Source organism: Aptenodytes forsteri, unplaced genomic scaffold (genome assembly GCF_000699145.1).
Source record: "Aptenodytes forsteri isolate BGI_AS27 unplaced genomic scaffold, ASM69914v1 Scaffold56, whole genome shotgun sequence".
Classification (NCBI taxonomy): domain Eukaryota; kingdom Metazoa; phylum Chordata; class Aves; order Sphenisciformes; family Spheniscidae; genus Aptenodytes; species Aptenodytes forsteri.
Genome location: NW_008796213.1, coordinates 1708379 through 1729677, shown reverse-complemented (window position 1 = coordinate 1729677; position 21299 = coordinate 1708379). Strand labels below are relative to the sequence as shown.

The following is a 21299-nucleotide window of genomic DNA, read 5'->3' as shown; positions in this document are numbered from 1 at the left end:
GATGAGCCTTTTGCTTATCCACCAAATTCGGTGCAAGTCTTACAAAATTGGCAGAAGTATACAAGCAAATCGGTGAGTACCTGGCACTGCTGCTACTTCAGCACGTGCTCGACTATTACCAGACATTAGAGAATCGGCACAGAAAAGCCACAGACCCAAGTCCCAAGGGTGCCAGCCACACCAGCAGCTTCAGTTAGTGCTCAGAGCAGAAGACAAAACGTACAGGACGCTTGAATTTGCTAGTGCTGTTGCTCATGAAACTACTTATTTCAAGTATGGAAACTTGTTTGTTGCACACAAAAGAACTTAAATTTTTAAGTTCAAGGTGTGGGGTTTTGTTTTCCTAACGCACTATTCACAAAACAGTGTTCTGGCATGTTTTGCCCCTCACCCACTCCACCCCACCCAGCTTTTTTAAATGCTTTATATCAAGGATAGACTTACAGAATGCCTACGTTTTACTCAACTTTACCAAGATATGATTTTTTTTATTTTTGTTTTTTTTTTTAACATGTAGCGACTCTTCTCCTTCTCAGGATGACAGGAACAGATGTGTTTGGAATTACTGTACCTCTTATTACCAGTACTACTGGAGATAAACTGGGAAAGACTGCTGGCAATGCAGTTTGGCTAAATAGAGATAAGACTTCTCCATTTGAGCTATATCAGTTTTTTGTCAGACAACAAGATAACATAGTTGAAAAGTAAGTAGTTTTTCTTCATCTTGCTTTTTGTCATTGTTTATAAAACCTGATCCTAATTGTTCTCTGTAACTGTTTCGCGTGGATATGTGCAGCGCGAGCTCCAGAAGTAGATGTTAATTATAACTGTACGTTCATTAAATGAGCAGGCATGACTGGTTCCTAAGTATACAGGGTAGTGGAACCTGTCTCCGTATGCTGGCATATGCATCGTAAAACTGGAACGTGGATGAACAAGCAAGTGAAGCACAACACGTTTTGTGCTACCCGTGGGGTGACTTTATCTTATGAGGCTTGTCAGTTTCAGTACTGTGACATCACAGTACCAAATGAAATCTCTCCTGCCAAGTAATAAGCAACTGCAGTTTAATAGATGTCAATTACTACAAGTTTTTACCTAATATGAAGTATCCAGAAACACTACATTCTAATTGCAAGAAGCTACTTAACTGGTTATAAACAAATACATAAAGTTCAGCTTCTAGAACTGCACCACATTAAAAACTGCGTATCCCTAAGTGAATTGAAATAGTGCCTTGTTAGGAAAAAGCCAAGAAGTTCCTATTTATGATTGTATTAACTGTGTAGATTAGCAGTCATGCGCCCCTATCAGTAAAAAAAATCTTGAGCATGCAGTCCCAATACCTGTGTATTTATTTATAGATTATATAAATGTACTACTGAAGTTCTAAAATTTTCTTCCTGCACCCCAATGGATCATCTTGTGTACCTCCTGGGGTGCTGGCACCCCACTTTGGAGACCACTGGTCTAGCTAAAAACATGCCTAGGAGACAGTTAGCACTGCCCAACTACTACTTAAAGCTGTAGCACATACAAAGACAAAATTCTGAATAATCATTACCTAGGGTAGAGCAATTCCAAGGAGCAAAACCTCATCTTGGATTCATTGTGCTATCTCTGAGTCCACGTCAACCACACATAACTCATATTCTTACTGACCAGTGTAAAAATATTAAAATCATATAATGAGAACATGAAAGGGTAGCGAAAATATGAGAAATACCATTTGACAGGTTTCCTTCACTGATGGCTAGCCTCCATGCTGGTGTGCCAGTTAGATGGCTGAAAATAAATAGCCGATAGCTTTATTCAGGGCATTACATTAATTTTAGTGAGTTGCTATATGTTCTCTCTTAAACCTGCTTTTCTTTAAACTCCAATATTACTGTCAAATCTGAGTCTTCATAAACCTCAGACATGTATTTCCCTTTCATATTGTGACCTGTCTCATAACTCAGTTACCTCTTTCAAAGGTTTATGCCTTGATATTTCAAATTCAGGTTCTGCATCCACAACACTTTTCAGACTGATAAGAAGGGTATGTGGGTACTTGACATTAAAATGTTTCTTGCGTTCAGACTTTGTAACAGTAAAGGTACCTTTTTTTAATACACTGCATTTCATACTACTGCAAGTCCATTAAAATGGACTGTGCTTAGATAGGCACCTTTAAATTCTCGATTATCCTTAATAATCTTCCTGTTGAGATACTCATCAATACATAGCATACTTCTGTCCCATGATCACCACAGAATGGCAGTGGTACTTTGCATTAGCATATTGTGCAGCTAGTAAGAATATAATATAAAACCTTGTTAGTTGACACAATTGCAATAAATCCTGTAAAGTAAATGTTTCAAGAGAAAACCAAGTTGTTGATTGCAGTACAAGCTTTATAAAAGCATTTGACACTACCTTATGTCTGAAGACATTACCCTAACTGGAATGCTAAATGTGAGTTATTCTGGTAAGCTGAAGCATGTGGGCAAAAACAGAGTTGTTTGAAAGTCAGAGTATCTGTAATACGGATTTCTTAAATTAAGAATCATTTTAGGGTAGCTAATGAAGTTTGAATGACAAAGGTAGGAAATCTGTAATGATGGCTATATAGACAAAGTAATTTTTTCCTTGCTCGTAGATACCTGAAACTCTTCACCTTCATTCCTCTTGAGGAGATTGACCACATCATGGAAATGCATGCTAAAGAACCTGAAAAATGGGGCCCTCAGAAACGACTTGCTGCAGAAGTAACCAAGCTTGTTCATGGTAGAGAGGGGCTAGAATCTGCTAAGAGGTGAAGTTTGATTTGTCGAGCAGTTTTCTTTCAGATTTATTCAATGGTAATTATCCATAGCTTTTCAGGGACTATTTTCATGTAGTTACTTGTTGCTCAGCTGTTAAAAGAGAAAAACGTAGTAATTCTGTAGACTTAAAAATACATTAACTATAAAAAAAAATTGCAGTGCAGTGGGTTACGATAAAAAAAAATTGGGGTGTACTTTAAGTACTTCCATTACTGTGTGGACCCTCAGAAGAAGTTGGGGAGGGAAATCTGATTAGTTCAGTAGCGCTTTGTGTGAAGATGAGAGTAGCACTGTATTTTGAATGATCTTTGTTCTCACAGGTGTACTAAGGCCCTTTATTACAGCAGCGTGGAGGCATTGGAAGCTATGTCTGACCAAGAGTTACAGGAACTTTTTAGACAAGCTCCTTCAGCTGAATTGATGCTTGAACCTGGAATGAATGTTCTTGACTTGTGTCGCAAAGCAAATGCCATTCCAGATGGACCTAGTGGGTATGTTATCACCTGTGCTCTTTGGTAATACCTCACATAAACAGGCTGTAGTGGTATGCTTTCAGAAGTTAAACAATTAGGACAGCCAATTCAAGTAGAAACAGGCTAGTGATCTACATACCAGCATTAAGGAAGAGGGGAGCAGGCGGCCTCATTCCATTTTGATGTGAAAGTGTAGGATAATGCAGTCTCATGTACCTTAGCTGTAAAATCTACACTTGAAGGGACAGTCGAAGGCAACAGCCTAAGTTTCCTTATACCTCTCAGAAAGAATGGGAGTGGTAGAGGCTAAGGTTAATTTCAGTCACTCTTGACCTGGACTAAAAGTAAAGTGCAAGAGAATTAAAATTTATTCAATTATGGATCAAACTAAAAAACCCTTAACTGAACTTTCAATACTTAACAGCAATAAATAGCTGCTTCTTGCAATTACTGGTTGTTGTTTTTGTTTTTTTTTAAGGTATCAGAAAATTACAGATGGTGGAGTTTCAATAAATGGGATTCGAGTAACTAATCCCGAGACTGTTCTTATTCTCGGACAGCATATTCTCAAGAATGGAGTATCATTGCTTAGGATTGGAAAGAAAAATTACTACATTATAAAATGGCTGCAGTTGTGACGAGAACGTCTCCCTAAAATGATGTATCATTTTCACTCTCTTGCTCAAAGATGTACTTAAGATGTTTCTACACTGTGCATTGCTACGCAGCTCACAGACTGCCCAATACCATAGTTTCATTCTCAAAATACACCAACAGAGTTCAAACAAAGGCAGCTAAGTTATACCATTGAAGAGATTTTTAGATACTCTGCCTTATTCAAAGCACCATTCATAAGAGGATATGCACAAGAAGATGAAAAGATTAATTTCAGAGTCTGAAGATGGAGATGCTCTTCCCCTCCATTAACAACCTTCTGTGTTGTAGAACAGTGGCCAGGTACTCTACAGCATAATCCACAGCAAGATGAGCAAAAGCATACTTGAAACCAGTACTTCTTACAGAGGATGCATGCTGCTGTCCAGTTTGACTTCATCCCAACAGAGAAAGCTGCGGAAGTGGGTAAGGAGGACCCACCTATGATCAACATTTTTTTTTCTGAACAAGTTTGCTTTGAAGGAAGCTGCAGAAGATTCACAATAAATGAGTAGAATGATTAAGCCCTAATATGTAAGCTTCTTACTGTTTATGTATGGGGGCATTTGGAAAAAAGCTTTCCAGCCTTAATGTGGTAATACAGAGCAAATTCACTTTTTGAAATATAAGAGAGTATAGAGCCTTTCAAAGCTTAAATCAGCCTGATGAAGCCCTTTTATGCCACTAAGCACACACACTGTGTGCAATGTGGGTGATACTCATTCCGCTGCTTCAGTCCTCTGAATTACGTGGATGCCTCTGTGCTATCTGGAATCTTTGTTGAAGGTGTATCCTGGCACTAGTTCTGTGAGCTCTACAGTCATTTGCAAGATAGTATATTATACCAGAAGATTTGAAGCATGTACATGAAAACTTTTTTGATTTTAGATGCCTAGGAGTTGTGGGTGAACAGCAGCACAAGGGTATCATCTGGACCAGGAAACGTGAGGGAAGCTATAGTGCTTTTGCAATTAAAAAAGTCAGACCCTTCAGATAGGGCAACATGCAAAAGCTGCACTTCTTCACAAAAGAGCAGAAAGTGATCCTACTGCTTATGGCCTAGCCAACATTTGGGATCATAGCTTCCTCATTTTCTTGTAAAGATGGCATGAAAGTGAGAATGTACTTCAAGAGTTGGTAGAATAGCAACATCTACATTTAAAGGTAGTATTACTTTATTGCTCTGAAACACCACCACCCCTTTTTATTACTAGCCACTACAGCTGCTTACACACCTGGAATCAAATAAGCATGGAGTACACCACCTTGCTAAAGTCCCTTCCCATGGTGGGGTTTGGGATTGGGTTGCCTAGGCAATATAGGTGCCACAGTATTTCAGCCAGGTCACCTGAACAACAACAAAACCCACATGTGTTTTTACCAAGATTATTTGTAGTACAAGCCCATATTTGAATTACTTAGAACTGGTTAATTGACTTAGAATGCAGTAATGTAGCTGGCTGGCTCAGAACTTTTTTATTAAGGGACCCTCCCTGCCCCAGTGCAAAAACATAAACCCCCAGTCTCATTTATGAGGTGATTGATTGCTTTGGGCCTTGGCTGCAGTGTTGTTTTCAAGGTGTAGAGTAATCCTCACCCTTAGGCCAAGGAGAGTGATTTCTTTGTCCATGAAACTCCTAGGCAATATAGTTCTGCGGTCACAGCAGCCACAGGGGAGAGGCCTTAATCTTAGCTACGTGAATGTGGCAACTCATCACCATCTCTTTTATATTGTTCTAAGTCATGGTATTTCAGCTGGTTTAAAACCACCCAGCCTATAAGAAGAATGGGGAAATCGTAAGAAACGTAAGTAAAGTCCCAAGAATCCAGATATTCTATAGTTGGGTGGGGAGTTTCCATTGGGTTTTTTAGGTGGGTGGTTGTTTGGTTTGTTTCTTTTTTACATGATGTTGATCAACTTGATGTGACCAACTTAGTGTTAGCTTTATTTGCACTGTCAATCAAGATTTCAGTATGTTAGTAAGTCTCAAGAATCCAGATATTCTATAGTTGGGTGGGGAGTTTCTGTTGGGTTTTTTTAGGTGAGTGTTTTTCAGTTTCTTTTTTTTTTTTTTACTTGATGTTGATCAACTTGGTGTTGGCTTTATGTGCATTGTCAATCAAGATTTCAATAGTAATAAACTATAGTGGCTTGCTGCTTATACATCAGTTTCTTCAGCTTATTAAACTGTAATATGGTAGCACTTTTACTAGCTCACCACATGGAGTTACTAGTGTTAGTTCCTAGATCCCACTTATCTGCCTGATAATGAGATATCTCTATCCTAATCTCCGTTACATAAAGAAAAATAAAAAGTAGTCAAGTCATTCCTACCTTAAAAAAAAAGCTCTACGTAGCCTGTTAGCCTTCAGGACCAGTTTGTGTTGCTTGTTACTTTGCCTTAAGCTGCAGTAATGATCAGCACTATCCTAAACAAAGCATATGGAGGAAAAAACCACAAGGGTAGAAGAAGGGAAGGGAAAGTTAAGTTCATCCACTTAATATAGCTACCTTGTTCCTTAAATGGCAGAAGTATTATAGCAATATAGAAACACGCACCTGGCAACAAAATATACCGGTACACACCCATGTTAGCCTCCAGAGAAATACAACAGATCAGATTTGACAGTTAGTTTCTGGTTGCAGGAAATAAACTGCTAGGAGTAGAGCAAGTCATGTTTCATGTCTGACCTCTCTTCAGCCTTTTTCCTTCATCTCCAAATCATAGAATCGTAGAACAGTTTGGGTTGGAAGGGACCTCTAAAGGTCATCTAGTCCAACCCCCCTGCCCTGGGCAGGGACATCTTCAACTAGATCAGGTTGCTCAGAGCCCCGTCCAACCTGACCTTGAATGTTTCCAGGGATCAGGCAGCCACCACCTCTCTGGGGAACCTGTGCCAGTGTTTCACCAGCCTCGGCATAAAAAAATGTCTTCCTTCTATCTAGTCTAAATCTACCCCCCTTTAGTTTAAAGCCATTCCCCCTTGTCCTGTCACAACAGGCCCTGCTAAAAAGTTTGCTGCCATCTTTTTTATAAGCCCCCTTTAAGTACTGATAGCCTGCAGTACTTAATACAGATGCAGATACACATACATCCACAAATTTCAGCTTTTTCTTAAAAGCATTAGTACCCACTTTGATCAAGTATTAAAAGGATTTTATTTATTTTTACAAATACAAAAGTGAATTAAATTCTTGGCATACAAGGGTTTTAATAAGATCCATAAACTCCAAGAAATTTAGTCCACACTTCCTTTTGACCAACTCCTAGCAATCCAAACCCTTCCCTGACTCTTTCCAAAGAAAAAGCTGGACACAACCACTACTTTTCATGACTGTACAGGTTATCACAACTGAGCATTTGAATACTTAGGCCGAGAATCAAGGATGACCAAAAAAATCAAGTATTCTTTCTTAGCCTGGTCTCATTTCCCATATACCCCAAAATGGGTATGTTCAGGTAATCAGATACATAGCTTGTTCAAATGTAAACAAGTAGTAACTAATATTAAAGTATATTTAACATATCTACAAATGTGCGATTTGGAAGTGCAAGAAGAGAAGTAATTATTTGGGCCAGATAGATACTAAAAAAAAAAACCACCAAAAACATTTGTACAGCATCTAGGGACAGCAAAAACTGGAGGACCTGAATTTAACATTATTGTGGCAGCTAGCAGTGAAGAGGTAAAAAGGGTGAAAGGGCGCACAGCAAGTAAACTAAAAGGGAGCTATGGGAGCATGAAAGCACCTTCACTAGTTTAAACAGTGTCAGTAGGCATAAAACTATATTCAGGTGGTCTACTCCGTCTTTCTTTTAAACTTTGAAGTATTAATCGTCTAGCTCTCACCTCAAAGCACAGAGTTTAACTGGCAACAAGTTAAAAAGCAGATGCATTTGAGATCTTCAGTATCTACAGAAAACACTAGCTAACAACCACTCTCATAGCTAAAGGATTTAACTGTGAAAAAAAAAATACTCAAGATGATAATTCAATTCAAGTTACCAACAGGGGTACAACAGACTGGCAAGTTGTTTCCCCTGCTGTATTCCATAAAGCAGGGACCTGAGTTTGCAGTGTCCCATCTGGCATCTTTCAAAGTCAATCCTCCATAAAGCACAGGGTAAAGGCAAGTTTTACATAAGTTTTATGTTTACTTCAAAACACAGTTTGAAGGACACAGACATCCCCCCTACCCATCTATTCCACTAAGTGAAATTTGAAACTGATTACTACAAAACCCAAGCAATTTATTGACAAACTCTGTTCACATAGGGATACTATGTTTTATTTACAGTAGTACCACACATGGGTCAGGTATTAATGTCAAACATTTACTAATCTAAACTTAACTACAGTGGTTATTCTCCCCCCATGATTGTGTGTTTCACTGCATAGCAAGTTATTTTAAGTTGGCTGAAATTTGTGCATTGATGAAAAAAGTATTTCTAGTTTAAATTAAATAAGGTGAACTACAAGACATTTGTAAACCATCAGTTTAATCTGGGAATTTTTCAGTTGCTGCCTTCATTAGGCTTTTTTCCATAGTTTCCCCATAATTTCTTTTAATGGTGGCAGTAACAGTAGCATTTTAAGTATTTTAGTTCAATTCCAGACAACAGATTGTTTAAAAACCGTTGCTAGCCACTAGCAGCCTGACTACACTATTACTTACGCAACTATACAAGAACTAACAATGTAGAATTGCATGAGGGCAAGTGCAAACATACGTAAGGCTGTACAAATACAGATAGTTACAACACTATTAACTTGTAAGAGCATATTCAGTCCTGCCACCTGAACTACAAGTCAGTTCAAAACTTTGTTTCTGGGATAATTAATTTTGTGTATTATCTGTTTATTTAATAACAGGACTGTTACAGCACGGATTTTTGAAGACTTGCATTAAGGATTACAAATCAAGTTCATTTCTTGGCACTCAAACTTTACCAAATTGAAAATTTTTGTGAAACAAACAAAAAAGTCATAACCTTTCAAAAAACAAATTAACACTGTGGAAATTTCACATGACATTACAGAGCCAGTTATCACTTGCAGGAATTTCTTAAATAAATGGAATTTATTTGCTTTATGCAGCATTTCAAAACTTTACAAGTCAGAATATTTCTTCACAACAGACTGTTGACTGAACATTGGGAGTTAAAGCTTAGGTAGCAGTTCACTTATGGACGGCTCTACCTTGTTGAAAACATACTACTTAGACGTTGAAAGTAGAAGGGAACGAGGTGTCAAGTGAATTCCAACCAGAAATGTAATGATTTTGACAAAACTATTAAAAGCTTTCACTGTTCACCAAAATTGATTTGAGAAGTGGCTTGCACTTCAACTTCACTACAGTCACATTTCTTCAATCTGAGAACTACCATCCCTGGATACAATGCAAGAAGTTAAAATTACTTCCTTTGTATTCATTACATGTAATGTATACATCACGACATTTTAGGCTGTTTAAAACTACCGAATGTATTTCTGTGTTCTGCATGAATTATTTCAGATCATCCATAAAAATATCCAAAAGTTGCATCTGTCGGACTTAACTCCTTGTGCTTATATTGGTGCCAAACTGAAGATTACAATGAGATAAATACATTTTTAAACAGACCTTCTTGTAAACCAAGGTCTTAATCTTTAGCAGCTTACAAAAAGAATTCCATTTCTGTTAACTGATGAAATGGGGAAGGAACTGAATATGGTAATAAAAACATCACTATATTGGCCCAATATCATAAAAGCAAGCCATGGATGTTAACAGCAGTGTCCTATTTTTCATGCAAGTTGTGTTAAAGATATAAAATATGAGCAACACCATAGTAAACATTTTTACTTTATACAAAAAAGTGAATCTGCTTGAAAAGTACATGCAAGTGTGCTGGCTGGAATTTAAATAAATTTTTATTCATAAAAATTAAAATGTTTACTTTTTAAAGGCTAGTGTGATCAATATTTATCTGTATGAATTATAACCAGAAGAAAATAACTCATCAACTTAATTTCTAACCTAAAATTCCCTAATTTTAGGATTGTCCTCAAAAAAAGAAAAAAAGCTACTTACAGCACAGTAAAATTTCCTCAAAAGTAACTGTAATCTCTGGTATAAATATTGCAATCCCACAGACTTCTTTTCATACTGTCATACATTCCAAAATTTGGAGGAAGTTGTGGGGATCCCCTTCTCCCTGGCCAACTTAATCTGTTTTTAAAAGAAACACTTACTATCCCGTAACAGTTTTGAAATCCATGTTTATTTTTCAATTCTGCCAGAACAAATCTACTATTGGATGGTCCAGGGGCTTGGTCCCAGGGGGGAGGAAGGGGAAGGTGTTCTTGTACCTGATTATAATCCCCAACATTTATACACAAGCTCCAGTGCACATGAATAACTTTGCACCCACTTTTTCGTAGGCTGTTACTGTTTGCAAGCTCCAGGCTAATTCTTCCTACATGATACTCCATTAAATGAAGTTCAAAGTTTTGTCTGCAGTTTTAACATTTGGGGAAAAAAAACGGGGACACACATACATAGTAATACGGTAGACATCTCTACTGTGCTATAAAATTGATACCTCCATCTGTCATAGTGCATGCAATATATTCATGAATGAAAGTACTCGGTGCGCTCTTCTCTCCACAGTATTTAAACTTCTATTGTAAAAGCAGCTTAAAACTATGCCACAAGACTACACCGTCCATCTTAACCACAGGCAACCTGTTTAGCAAGTCAGGCACTGGAACTTTCATGGTTTTTTCCCCAAGTTCAAATGAGACTGTCGCTGAGACAGTAGACTTGGTCTGCTTTAATTTGCACCAGAAAGCTGGTAAGGAAACATTTAGAGCCATTTATTATGTGGATTAAATATGACTGATTTTGCAAAATACAGCACATTTTTCTGTTTGCAAATCAAACCAACTGTCTTTACATGAGCAGATTTACACAGTCGCAGTACACAGGTAAGAGTTCATAAATAAAAATTCTACTCCGTATACCATGCCTAGCAATTTTGAAGTCAATGTAACCTCCGATGCATATAAATAGAGTGGCTGGTACAGTCTTCACCAAAGATGTGTCTCACGAATCTCTGCAATGATCTGACTGGCTCGCTGCAGGGCCTGCACACAGAAAGACAGAAAAGCTGAAGTTATTTAGTATTTCTGAAGAGATTTCTCAAAGAGGTAACAGCAGCAGTCTAGGAAGTGTGATGTTAAAAATCAAATTAAAGCTAATCATTTTCATTTTGAAACAAGTGGTAACAACCTGCAACAACGTTGATTAACAACTCTGAAGCCTTCCATCTGCAAAAAATTAGCCAAGTAGAAAATACTACAAAGCAGAAGGTAATGGTAAAACTTAGCATAGGTGTCATTAAACCATTTCTCTAGAGAGATAAGAATTAAAAATTAATTGAAAACTGAACTTCCAGTTAGAAGCAAAAAGAGCTCTTTGTCATTGTTTTGAGCAACTTCTACATACTCAGTGTTCCCAATAACACCTGTTTGTCTTAACATTTTGTATTTATAAATAAACTCTCAAGGGCAGACTTTTTCACCACACAGTTTTAATGTTTTAAACTTTCCTCAAAATAAAAGGGAAACTGTACCTATTTTATATCACTTTTAGCATTCCGATGCATTCATTACAGTCTAGCCTGCTAAACTTTGCAAATTTAAAAGCTCAGAGTACCAACTAATACTAACATTATTTAAAGTACTACTCCAATTTGGGGAAATCTGAGCTATAAGTTTGGCCCTATAAGTTTACAGTTTAAAAAACTGTTAACAGACAGTTCCCCTCACTCAAATGTTGATCATATAATAGCAAAGATTAAACTTGCTGCAGGTGGTCTTGGACAAGCGGTATCTCAGGGTATCCAATCTCTCAGACACGCACTGTCTGACCACACCGTGTATGAGAGAGAAGCACCTCTTGCCGCTTCTTCAGTGAGCTGAACTGGCAGTTCTTTTCTATGCAGTTCAGACCAAAGCAGCATTATTTCTGCTGCAGCTGTAGCAGACTGATATACTACAAAACTGAACAATGAAGAAATGAAGAGTTCTGTAACACAGACATGTCATAAACGCAGTCATACAGATGTACACGGGGGGTCGTCCAAAGTGAGTCCCGACATTCCCACTGTTCATAATTATGGGGTACTCTCCAGATACACCAGCCATTGGCCAGTAGGCTCTGGGTGAAGCATACACATGAACGGCACTTAAAACACTGTAGGCTTAATCCCCCAAAAGAGAACTGCTGAACCCTATGAAGTAAAGTTAAATAAAAGCAAATTATTAAAACCAAATGTATAATTGAAAAAATAATTGAAAATAACATCAGATCAGAGCTTCTGCTTTACACCCAAAATATAGTTTAAGTCACCTCTTCCTAACTACTCAATCTACATAATACTTTCTGGTCACATACTGCTTTTAATTCCTCTAGCAGAGAGAAGTAATACACTGGCATACTCCTAAAAAGCAGTAAAGAAAAAAGGAAGGCAAGTCTTCCAAAAAATCTCACATTTATATGGTTTCAATTTAATTAACTATTCCCACGAGCTCCTGATCTTTTTAATACCTTTAGCATGTCAGCTGCCTCTTTTCTGCGCTGTGCCATGTCCTCAGATTCCGTCAGAAGGTCATCCAACAACAAGGATTTATACAGCTGGCCTACCAGCTCACTCTGAAGAGTGTCTTTCACGTGGTTCACCAGAAAATGCATCACTGCCTTTGGCACGCTGCAAGCACATAAAGATTGTTTCTTCAGAAAGAATTATTCAAAACCAGGTCTGCTCTAGATTGAAGAATGCAACGTATGAGCAAGTGGCTACACACAACCTTGGCTCAAACTACCAGGAATTTACCACTACCATAAATAAAAACACTCGCTCTCTCAAGTAAATGCAGTATCTTGTGCAATTTAAGAGCTGTTGAATATCTTCCAAATAGGATAGCTGCATTATAGCTGCATTGTAAAGAACATGAATGTATATAGTGTAAAAAATAAGTTACTTTGCTCACTAGAGACCAACCTGAGTCTCCACTGTGCTAGGCATGACAAAAAGCTAAGTATTTCAACCCTAGAATCAATCTTAATGTGTGAATGAGAAAGGAAGGAGGCAAAGAAATAATTCATCTATCCAATCTTACTTAGCAGATGAACTGAAAACAGGATGGATCACTGTTCAAACACTGGGCCACATTATCTCTGATATCAGAGAGCATAACGTGAGGGCAATTTAAAACTGCAAATGGAGTTTAAGTGTGAAAAATATATTTGTCTGGAATGGAGACAGACAACAACCAATGAGAATCAAGAACAATCCATCAGAAAGACACTACAGAATCTGTAGAGCAACATTTTTCAGCTCTATGTCAGGCTAAAACACCTGAAAGAAACCACTGTCTTAGCTCTGATTTCCATGCCATTAAGCTTCCTGAAAAAAACCCCAAGTATTCCATCTAGCTGAACCTGATTTTTCTTTAGGCCTTAGGATATGTGTAGCAGTACTCTTCTGAAAAAGTGGGAAAAAATATTTACATGAGTATTGACAAAATTAAATCATCAGACTAATGCCGCACCAAAAACTGGGGATATAAACACAGGATCAAAAATTGAATTAGTGCACCTCAGATTATTTCATCAGAGTGACAGTAACTGACAATAAAAATACTGATAGTTGTTCCCAACTGAGAAATAAAACATGTTAGTTTAGACTACCTTGTTGGTGTAATTCTTAGCAGCAGTATTTTGCAACTAGAGTGGACTGGGAGTTGATGTATAATCAGTACTGACTCATGAAGTAGTGACCACATCACTTTCTTGTGCCCATAGCCCTAAAACTGAATCAAGGCAGATGAAGAGTTTTTGCTCGTTCTCAGAGTGCTGCAGTTGTCACTGTAGAATTAAGTTGACAAGGACCATGCAAGTCTGAACAGCCAGACCCAAGATCAACCAAGATCCATCAACACATCTGAGCTTTTGGAATCATACTCCCAAGTTTGGCTGGGAATTTTCCCACTACATTCTGCTGCTTTATGGTTCTTTACTAGCCAGTTGTGGGAAGACTTCTGGGAAATCGTGATGAGACCTTATAGATCTATTAGTACTCAAGTAATTCAATTTATATTCTCCTTTCAAGCCAATACATTGCAAGTTCTACCAAAAGAAGAGCTTAAGAAAGAAGCCTAGAATATTTTGGAAGTCACCTGGCTAAGAGTGAAAGCAACCCAAAACTTGGGTTCAAAGCTGTGTGGGTACAGACACCATCCAAACCATCCAAGAGCCTGAATTAGTTCTGCAGGTATGATATGGGATGGACATGAGTACCATCTTCAAGAGGTATTTCCTAAAAATATTTCTGAATTAGGTGAGGATTTCCTAATACATCAAATTTATAATGCTCGAGATAGAATTTTTTTTTTCGTTACGTACGCATATTTAACGCTAATCCAGCTCCTCCACATCCTCAGTCCTCTAGCTAAAAATATGCAAATAGTTTTGAAGTGCTGGTATGCCTGTACAGCTAAAATTCTTTTGCTGAAGCATTGAAAACAAGACAGTCATTTTTGTCTTGCCTTTAAAATATCTGAAACATCTTATCTGACATGAAGGACAAGCAGGCAGCAACTTTTCAGTTTTGAAAATCATTTGCCTTGACATCATAAACTGTGTTTGAGCTGGAAGGGTACGCAATAAACCATGCTTTGCCAGAAGCACAAATGCTACCTGAGGACAAATGTTTTAAAAAAAAAAAAAAAAAAAAAAAAAAAAAAAATGACAACTATTAAGCAAAACTTTAAAGGCATTTAAAAGGAAATAACAAGATGGCAAAGCTAAGTTCGGTCAGGACCACACAGCACCTAGAGTTCATTCCAGTTGTTTGCTGCATATCATCCATCTGAATTGCAGTATCCTCCAGAAAAGCAGGTATCTCCTAAATAATTAAACCTTTTACTTAATATAATACAGAACTCAAACCATTAGGGAAAGCAAGTGCTTCTTCAGGCTTCTTAATTCTGTGAAGGGTAAAGTTTTACTGCTGCTGCCCCTTCTAAAAAAAAAAAATTCATATTTTCTCTTTGCTTACAAACATAAGAACATGATAAAGTAACAAGATTATATACACGACTCTTGAGATATCACAACATTTGTATGGCTCAAACATTTCTAGGAAGTTTTACCTGTCCTGAATGTTCTTCCTGACAATAAGGAAGTAAGATTTAATAAGTCGTTCAATCACTTCACAATCTCGTTGCTCACGGGCAGAAAGTTTGCGTGCAACAGGTACAGGCTATGTAAGGAAAAAAAAAACCACAAAAATAAAACCCACCACACCTCAGTTTACCAATTCTGTCCATTTGCATAAGTAAAACAAAACTCAAACGGTAGAGTCTAAAAATAAACTATTGCTCTTTTAGTCTGATAGTTTGATAGATGTAACCTGTCTTGCAACAAACCTCTAATTCTTCAGAAATAAAATTAGAGACATGACAAAATCCAGATCTGTGAAACAAAGGTCAGAGGGCACCACTACTAAATTTTTTTAAAAAGTTCACTGAAGGAACTAAGCTCTCCAAACACTTAAAGGATCTCCATCTATTTTTAACTTAAGTGGTTTTTGTCTTTAATGATTCTTTTCCTCTAATATAAAAATGCCAACTTCAGCAAAAAAGAGCAGGAATTTGAGTTAAGCCATGAGCCAAGATTTGTTTCTGTACAAAGAGCGATCTGGACAAGAGTTCACCTGCACAGGAATTTGTGAAAGGAAGCCAGTTATCCCAAATCATAGGCTGAAACCGGGGGCGGGAGGAGGGAGATGAAGGATTGGGCGAGCAGGAAAGCAGAAGAGACTGGCTAGAGCTCCCTGTCCCTATAGCAGTAACTATTTACAAAGATACCATGTATTAGTAGCAAAGTTACAAGATCTGGAATTCAGACGTTTTCTTTCCTGAGCCTGAACTACGAAGAGGAGGTATTTGTCTTTCGTGACTCACCACATCTAATAGGTTTACAGCATGTCCTTTTTGAGGACTAGCAGGTAGGGCTGCAGGTGGCTTGGATTTTTCCTCTGCCGATACCTCTTCTGCTTTTGAGGTTTTCAGCATTCCTCTCCAATTGCCTGTTCCAGGCTCCTGAGACATATCTCCCCCTCCAGGAGCAGCCTGCACAAACAGCACAATGAAGAAACATTGGAGAGTTAGAACTTGGGCACTGCAAAGCCGTGTCTGATCAAATCTACTATTACTGAGCTATAGGTAAGACTCACTAAAAAAGAGATTTTCATATGTATATTCCCTTCGTTCTATTCTTCACATTCCCCACCTTTGTTCTCCCTTTGCCGCTTACAGCTGACACAAAGTACCAGTAAAATGAAAGCTTTTAAAACTCGTATTCTTCCTAATAATAGTATGAAAGTGCCTCACATAAAGAAGCTCCCCAGCATTTTAAAGGTCTACAAATCACTTCTGAAGTATGGAATGGTCTTCCTAAATCATTTGGATTTTACCACTTTACCATACGTCTTTGGACCAATACAACCTATACTACCAGGATCATTCTGAAAGTATGTTTTGAAGATCATCACAGCTCTTGGAAGACTTGAATTTAAATTCTTTGGTATTTTATTTACCTAAAACCTGAAGTTTCTTAGAAAAACAGCTAAAAATATACACATCTATCTTTCCGGGTACCACAGCTATGAATGTATTTGTGCTGCCAGACCTCAATTTACAGAAGGCTTTTTTTGTACCAAATCAAAACAAAACAAAAATCTCCACCTTCTGAAAGTGAAGATCAGCGTTTCTGGGAAGTTCCAGAAAAAGAATGACTCACTGATCTCCTGAGAAAAGGACATAACACCCAACTCTTAAACATCAGGAATCACTGGACAAAATAAGTATTAGTAGGTGGTATCCCCCACATGTTAAACTAGTATAAAAAAAAAGACAGTTTATTTTGATGTGGAACAGTAGTAATTTTTATTTTGTACCTTTCCATAAGCCTAGTATCCATTCTATTTATTACTGTGCTTTAAAATCTATTACTGTTTGAAAAACATTCAAGGCTCTGAACTACTACTCCTTAGGTCTTGTTTCAGATATAGGAGAAAATAAGCTAAATTTATATCTATTGCATTTACAATTAAAACATCACAGGCTGATCTTGAATCTAAAAAAAAAAAAAAAAAAAGAGTGAGAAACAAAACATGGCAAACAATACTAACAGTTGCATACTAGGAGGAAACCCAGCTAAACTGTGCACATCAGAAATTTTATTAAAATTGCACAACTGTTCAGAGGCGCTGTAAAACATACACTATAAGAATTCAAATCAACCTCTGCTAGTAAGAGAGAATCTCTGATGGGGAAAGCTCCATGACATTATTTCTGATTGCAAGACAGCTATTCAAAATGGCAAAAATCCCTATGCCACTCTCATTCAGTATTACTGTGGAGCCTGCTCTATCTCCAAAGTAGTTTCAGAAACAAAGCTACATTCTTTCACAAGAAAAAGTGTTGAGTATGTACCACCTAATAAAGGACAGGTTTTGTGGGAAACACAAATTAAACCAAATTTGGCAGCCTCCTGCAACTTCTTAAATCACAACAGTATCCTCACAGTAGCTCTTGATTTCTTTTTAATGTTTGCAGCATATCAGAACCTCTAAAACTCTGACAAGAATAGTTAAAATTCTACTACTGACTAGATTTTGACTTTAACTACTTTGTTCAGGACAGAAGTGGCAGCTTTGCACTAGAAGCTGAATGTGCATATGCAATGAAGCAGAAAGCCTGAGTCCTCTTGGTACTCCTAATACACAAACTTGTGACTACCCATCTTTTCCGACTCCAAGTGAAAGCAATTAGCAAAAGTCTTTACAGTAATAAGCTATTATTTTAACATGAGAGCAGCACACCTAAAGTGTAAAAAAACATCGCAGAACAAATTTAATGAATATAAGTAAACCAGGGATTGAACGATTATGTAAAACAACAAAAAGGAGGTTCAGTTTGAACGAAGCCTATAAAGATTCCCTGCAGGAAGCAGGAAACTCACATTTTTAGCTTATCTTCTGTTCTCCTTCTTTAACTGTCAACACATTAAAAACATGCAGTTTAACAACCATGCTGAACACTTTTGATTACAATACTGTTGCACCAAACAATCTATCGACTACAGTTTGAGGCAAATTATGCTGCCTACTTGCACCACAATATATTGCAACCGAGAGTTCAAACAGAAAGCAGTGAGTGACTTTGCCTCCTAATGGCACATCTTTACCTGCCACTGCACATACTAAAATCAGTAATGCCAAGTAGTCTATACTCTGTAGGGCATACTGTGTCAGTGACAGAGCACAAAATACAAACTGCTTTCCATACTATCTGCGGTGCACCACAACAGAAATGTGCATGCAGTGCTTAGAGGAAAAATCAAGACAGACCTTGCCATCAGCCTCAGCAGAAGCAGCAGTAACAGTCTCCTGGGAAGCAGGTGTCAATGCACCTGGAGCTTTAGCGGACTAAGGAAGGTAAAAAATGCAGGGAGGGGAAAAAAAAAAATTCAACTGAAGACCACCAAATCTACCTAGCAAATTTCATACACTTTTACCTACTAGCATCTTTAAAAATCCAGGAAAGAAAATAGTTTGTATTTGCAAGCAAAACAGTAATATAAGCAGAAAAAAGAAAAAAAGCATCTCCAAGACAATTAAGAGACTTTTGGCTTATCTGGCCTTCAATTTCATTTCAGCTCCTACACTGATGATATAAATATGAAGTCAATAAAAAGAAGGATCAAAGAGCACTATCTCTAGATAGCTACCTTAAATTCCCAGTTCATCCATCAGCTGGCTTCTACTGATTAAAGGCAGTAATACTACATCCATTCTGGGACTTTGTCTCATTTTTTTAAGCTAACAAACTTAATGAACCAATTTCTATCAGCTGTAGTAACTCCTGTTACAACCTGTGAGGAGCTTAAATTATATTCCATATATTTGGATTCTAAATACTTCACGTAACACTAAATACCTAACTGTCTAAAATTCCAGCTGATTGTCAGACCATTCATTTCTACAGCCAGGCAATGTTTTCCATGACACTTGGTTCTTCCACCCATGTACTTACTTGTCATTGAACTAATCCCAAAACCTGGTAAAACTAAACAAGCTCCAGAGTCAGAACACATGACTGGATTATGATGGTCAACTGAAAACATCATCTCCACCATCTTCTCCCAAAGAAAACAAGACTGCAATAAATTGCAGTTTTAAGAGTGACTTAAAAAAAAAACCCAAAAAAACAACAAAAAAACCCCACCAAGTCACTATGTTGGCACACTATTTTAAATCACTTGTTTATCTTTTGAAATCAGTGTGTCTCAGCCATAAATTTAAGCATGCAAGTTCTGACTCCATCTTTAACATCTGCAGGCATTTTAAGCCTTACAGACTGCAATAAATTGCAGTTTTAAGAGTGACTTAAAAAAAAAACCCAAAAAAACAACAAAAAAACCCCACCAAGTCACTATGTTGGCACACTATTTTAAATCACTTGTTTATCTTTTGAAATCAGTGTGTCTCAGCCATAAATTTAAGCATGCAAGTTCTGACTCCATCTTTAACATCTGCAGGCATTTTAAGCCTTACCTCAGATGACATTCAATGAATAAGTGTAATACTAATGTAAATTTATAGGCAAGTCTTCAGAAATCCCAGATTTAAAACCTGCCAAAAATTGCATCTTTGGAAGAAGAAAATAACATTCCACTTCTATCTTATGAAATGGAAAGAAAAAAGTCAATACCTGGAAGCTCCCAAGACTGTTACTAGGGCAGCATATCAAAGTTTCCAATACTTAGATTGGATCAAAGGAGAATGCATTAAACTTTAAATGAACAAATAAATAAATAAAAATCAACATTTACTTACCTTGTCTCGTGTCACAGCAGAAGGCAATTCCCGGGCTAACCTGTTACGCCTTTGTTCCTTTAAAAACAATCCAGCAAGACCTCAGTTATGTATTACTCTGTATCAACACATATGCAAGATTCATATTTTACAGATGACTTACATGTTAGAGACAAACACTAGTAATTTCATCTCATCCAGTGTCATGTAGTCATACTACGATCTTATGAAAACCTCAATTATTTGGACAAAACTATTCCGATTACCTGGTCAAAAGTAAATTCTCGATACAAAAACTTTTGCAAAAACTTTTTGCAACGCACTCCATAATCAAAACTAGAGCCTTTAAAACAAGATCAAAGCTATACAGTTTGGCTCAGCATAGATACCCTACAGCCCTCATTAAGCTTTAAATCTTAGACGTAATCTAAAAGGATTTGATTCTGTGGCCAGCAGGGTTAACTATGATTAGCCCAAAAGGAAGAAGGAGGCAGAATTCACTTTATAGCAAAACAGAATTTGAAGCAATCAGGACAAAGATCTGGTTTTTCTGGAAATTAGGAATTGATTGTCCACTGAATAAGGATAAGATATTTTACGTGCTTTGTTTCTTCAAAAATTTCAATGTCCTGTTCAGGAAAATGTTGGGAAAGAACTAGCTTAAGTAACACACGATAATACAATAATCTCATATGTTCAACTTCACAAAGTCCTTATTTTTGTACTCACAGCAGTTTGCACAAACATTGTTTCTGAACTAGATTCAAGAGCAGTCTACCAAGGCAAATTCAATTGCATACCCAGTCAATACAAAATTTATGTATAGAAGAAAGTAAAAGGTTAGAACTAAAGAGCAGAAATGATAACATAAGCATTCAAAAAAAGAACACTACTATGAAAGAACGTGTTGGATAAGCAGGGGAACACAAGAATATTAGCAAGCTCTTAACCAGATGGATGAAGTACTGCAACAAAATCAGATTGCAAGAAAGAATTGAGCAGATCAGTTGTAGAACAACTGCTTCTACAGGATGATGACAGCAACAAGTATTATCAGTCAAAGCTAGGCTTGAAAAAACAGAAAGACTACTGAAATTGTAAAAGGCTTATGGGAGATTGATGGAGAAAATGGTCTTAGGGAGATTGAAGTATGGTAACACAGAGATTCAAGAACAATGCCAAAAGGAAGCAGAAAATAGAACCTGAATAGAGGAAACAATACTTGTACTATCCTTTCATGAATGAGAGGAACATTATAGCAATTGATACATTCTGTCAGAGACAAAATGCAGTTACTTCAACATTAAAGAGTATTTCACAACTATCTATTTAAAGTTTCTTTTCCAAAAATTTCATATAGTAGGCAATACTCAATTAGGTGCCCATCTTATTTTCCAGACAGAAATACAGGCAGAATTGTTTTCAGTGAAATA

At 37.2% G+C, this 21299-nt stretch overlaps 2 protein-coding genes across 4 annotated transcripts in view; one reads left to right on the top strand and one right to left on the bottom strand.

The window, feature by feature from the left end:
* Nucleotides 1-510: 510 nt before the first annotated feature.
* On the top strand, nucleotides 511-6095 carry YARS2 (tyrosyl-tRNA synthetase 2). The gene is made up of 4 exons (XM_009288339.2): nucleotides 511-704; nucleotides 2642-2797; nucleotides 3128-3298; nucleotides 3759-6095. The coding sequence occupies exons 1-4, from the start codon at nucleotides 538-540 to the stop codon at nucleotides 3916-3918; spliced, it is 654 nt and encodes a 217-aa protein (XP_009286614.1). The 5' UTR covers nucleotides 511-537; the 3' UTR covers nucleotides 3919-6095.
* A 2112-nt stretch (nucleotides 6096-8207) lies between these two features.
* The window catches only part of DNM1L (dynamin 1 like), a 34438-nt gene continuing 21346 nt past the window's right edge, over nucleotides 8208-21299 (bottom strand). For 2 of the 3 annotated variants that reach the window (XM_009288334.2, XM_009288335.2), the window contains 6 exons: nucleotides 19888-19944; nucleotides 18400-18477; nucleotides 15950-16117; nucleotides 15137-15246; nucleotides 12531-12690; nucleotides 8208-11065 (listed from right to left, as the gene is read on the bottom strand). In XM_009288334.2, the coding sequence (XP_009286609.1) occupies nucleotides 11009-11065; nucleotides 12531-12690; nucleotides 15137-15246; nucleotides 15950-16117; nucleotides 18400-18477; nucleotides 19888-19944 (630 nt within the window). In that variant the 3' untranslated portion in view covers nucleotides 8208-11008. The remainder of the gene's footprint in view (nucleotides 11066-12530; nucleotides 12691-15136; nucleotides 15247-15949; nucleotides 16118-18399; nucleotides 18478-19887; nucleotides 19945-21299) is intronic. The other variant, XM_009288338.2, reaches the window with a different exon arrangement.

What these genes read in the sequence shown, in the direction of transcription:
- YARS2 (XM_009288339.2), top strand. Translation starts at nt 538, where the DNA reads ATGACAGGAACAGATGTGTTTGGAATTACTGTACCTCTTATTACCAGT. An exon ending in GGGCTAGAATCTGCTAAGAG is followed by an intron (nt 2,798 to 3,127) that starts GTGAAGTTTGAT and finishes TTGTTCTCACAG; the next exon opens with GTGTACTAAGGCCCTTTATT. An exon ending in ATTCCAGATGGACCTAGTGG is followed by an intron (nt 3,299 to 3,758) that starts GTATGTTATCAC and finishes TTTTTTTTTAAG; the next exon opens with GTATCAGAAAATTACAGATG.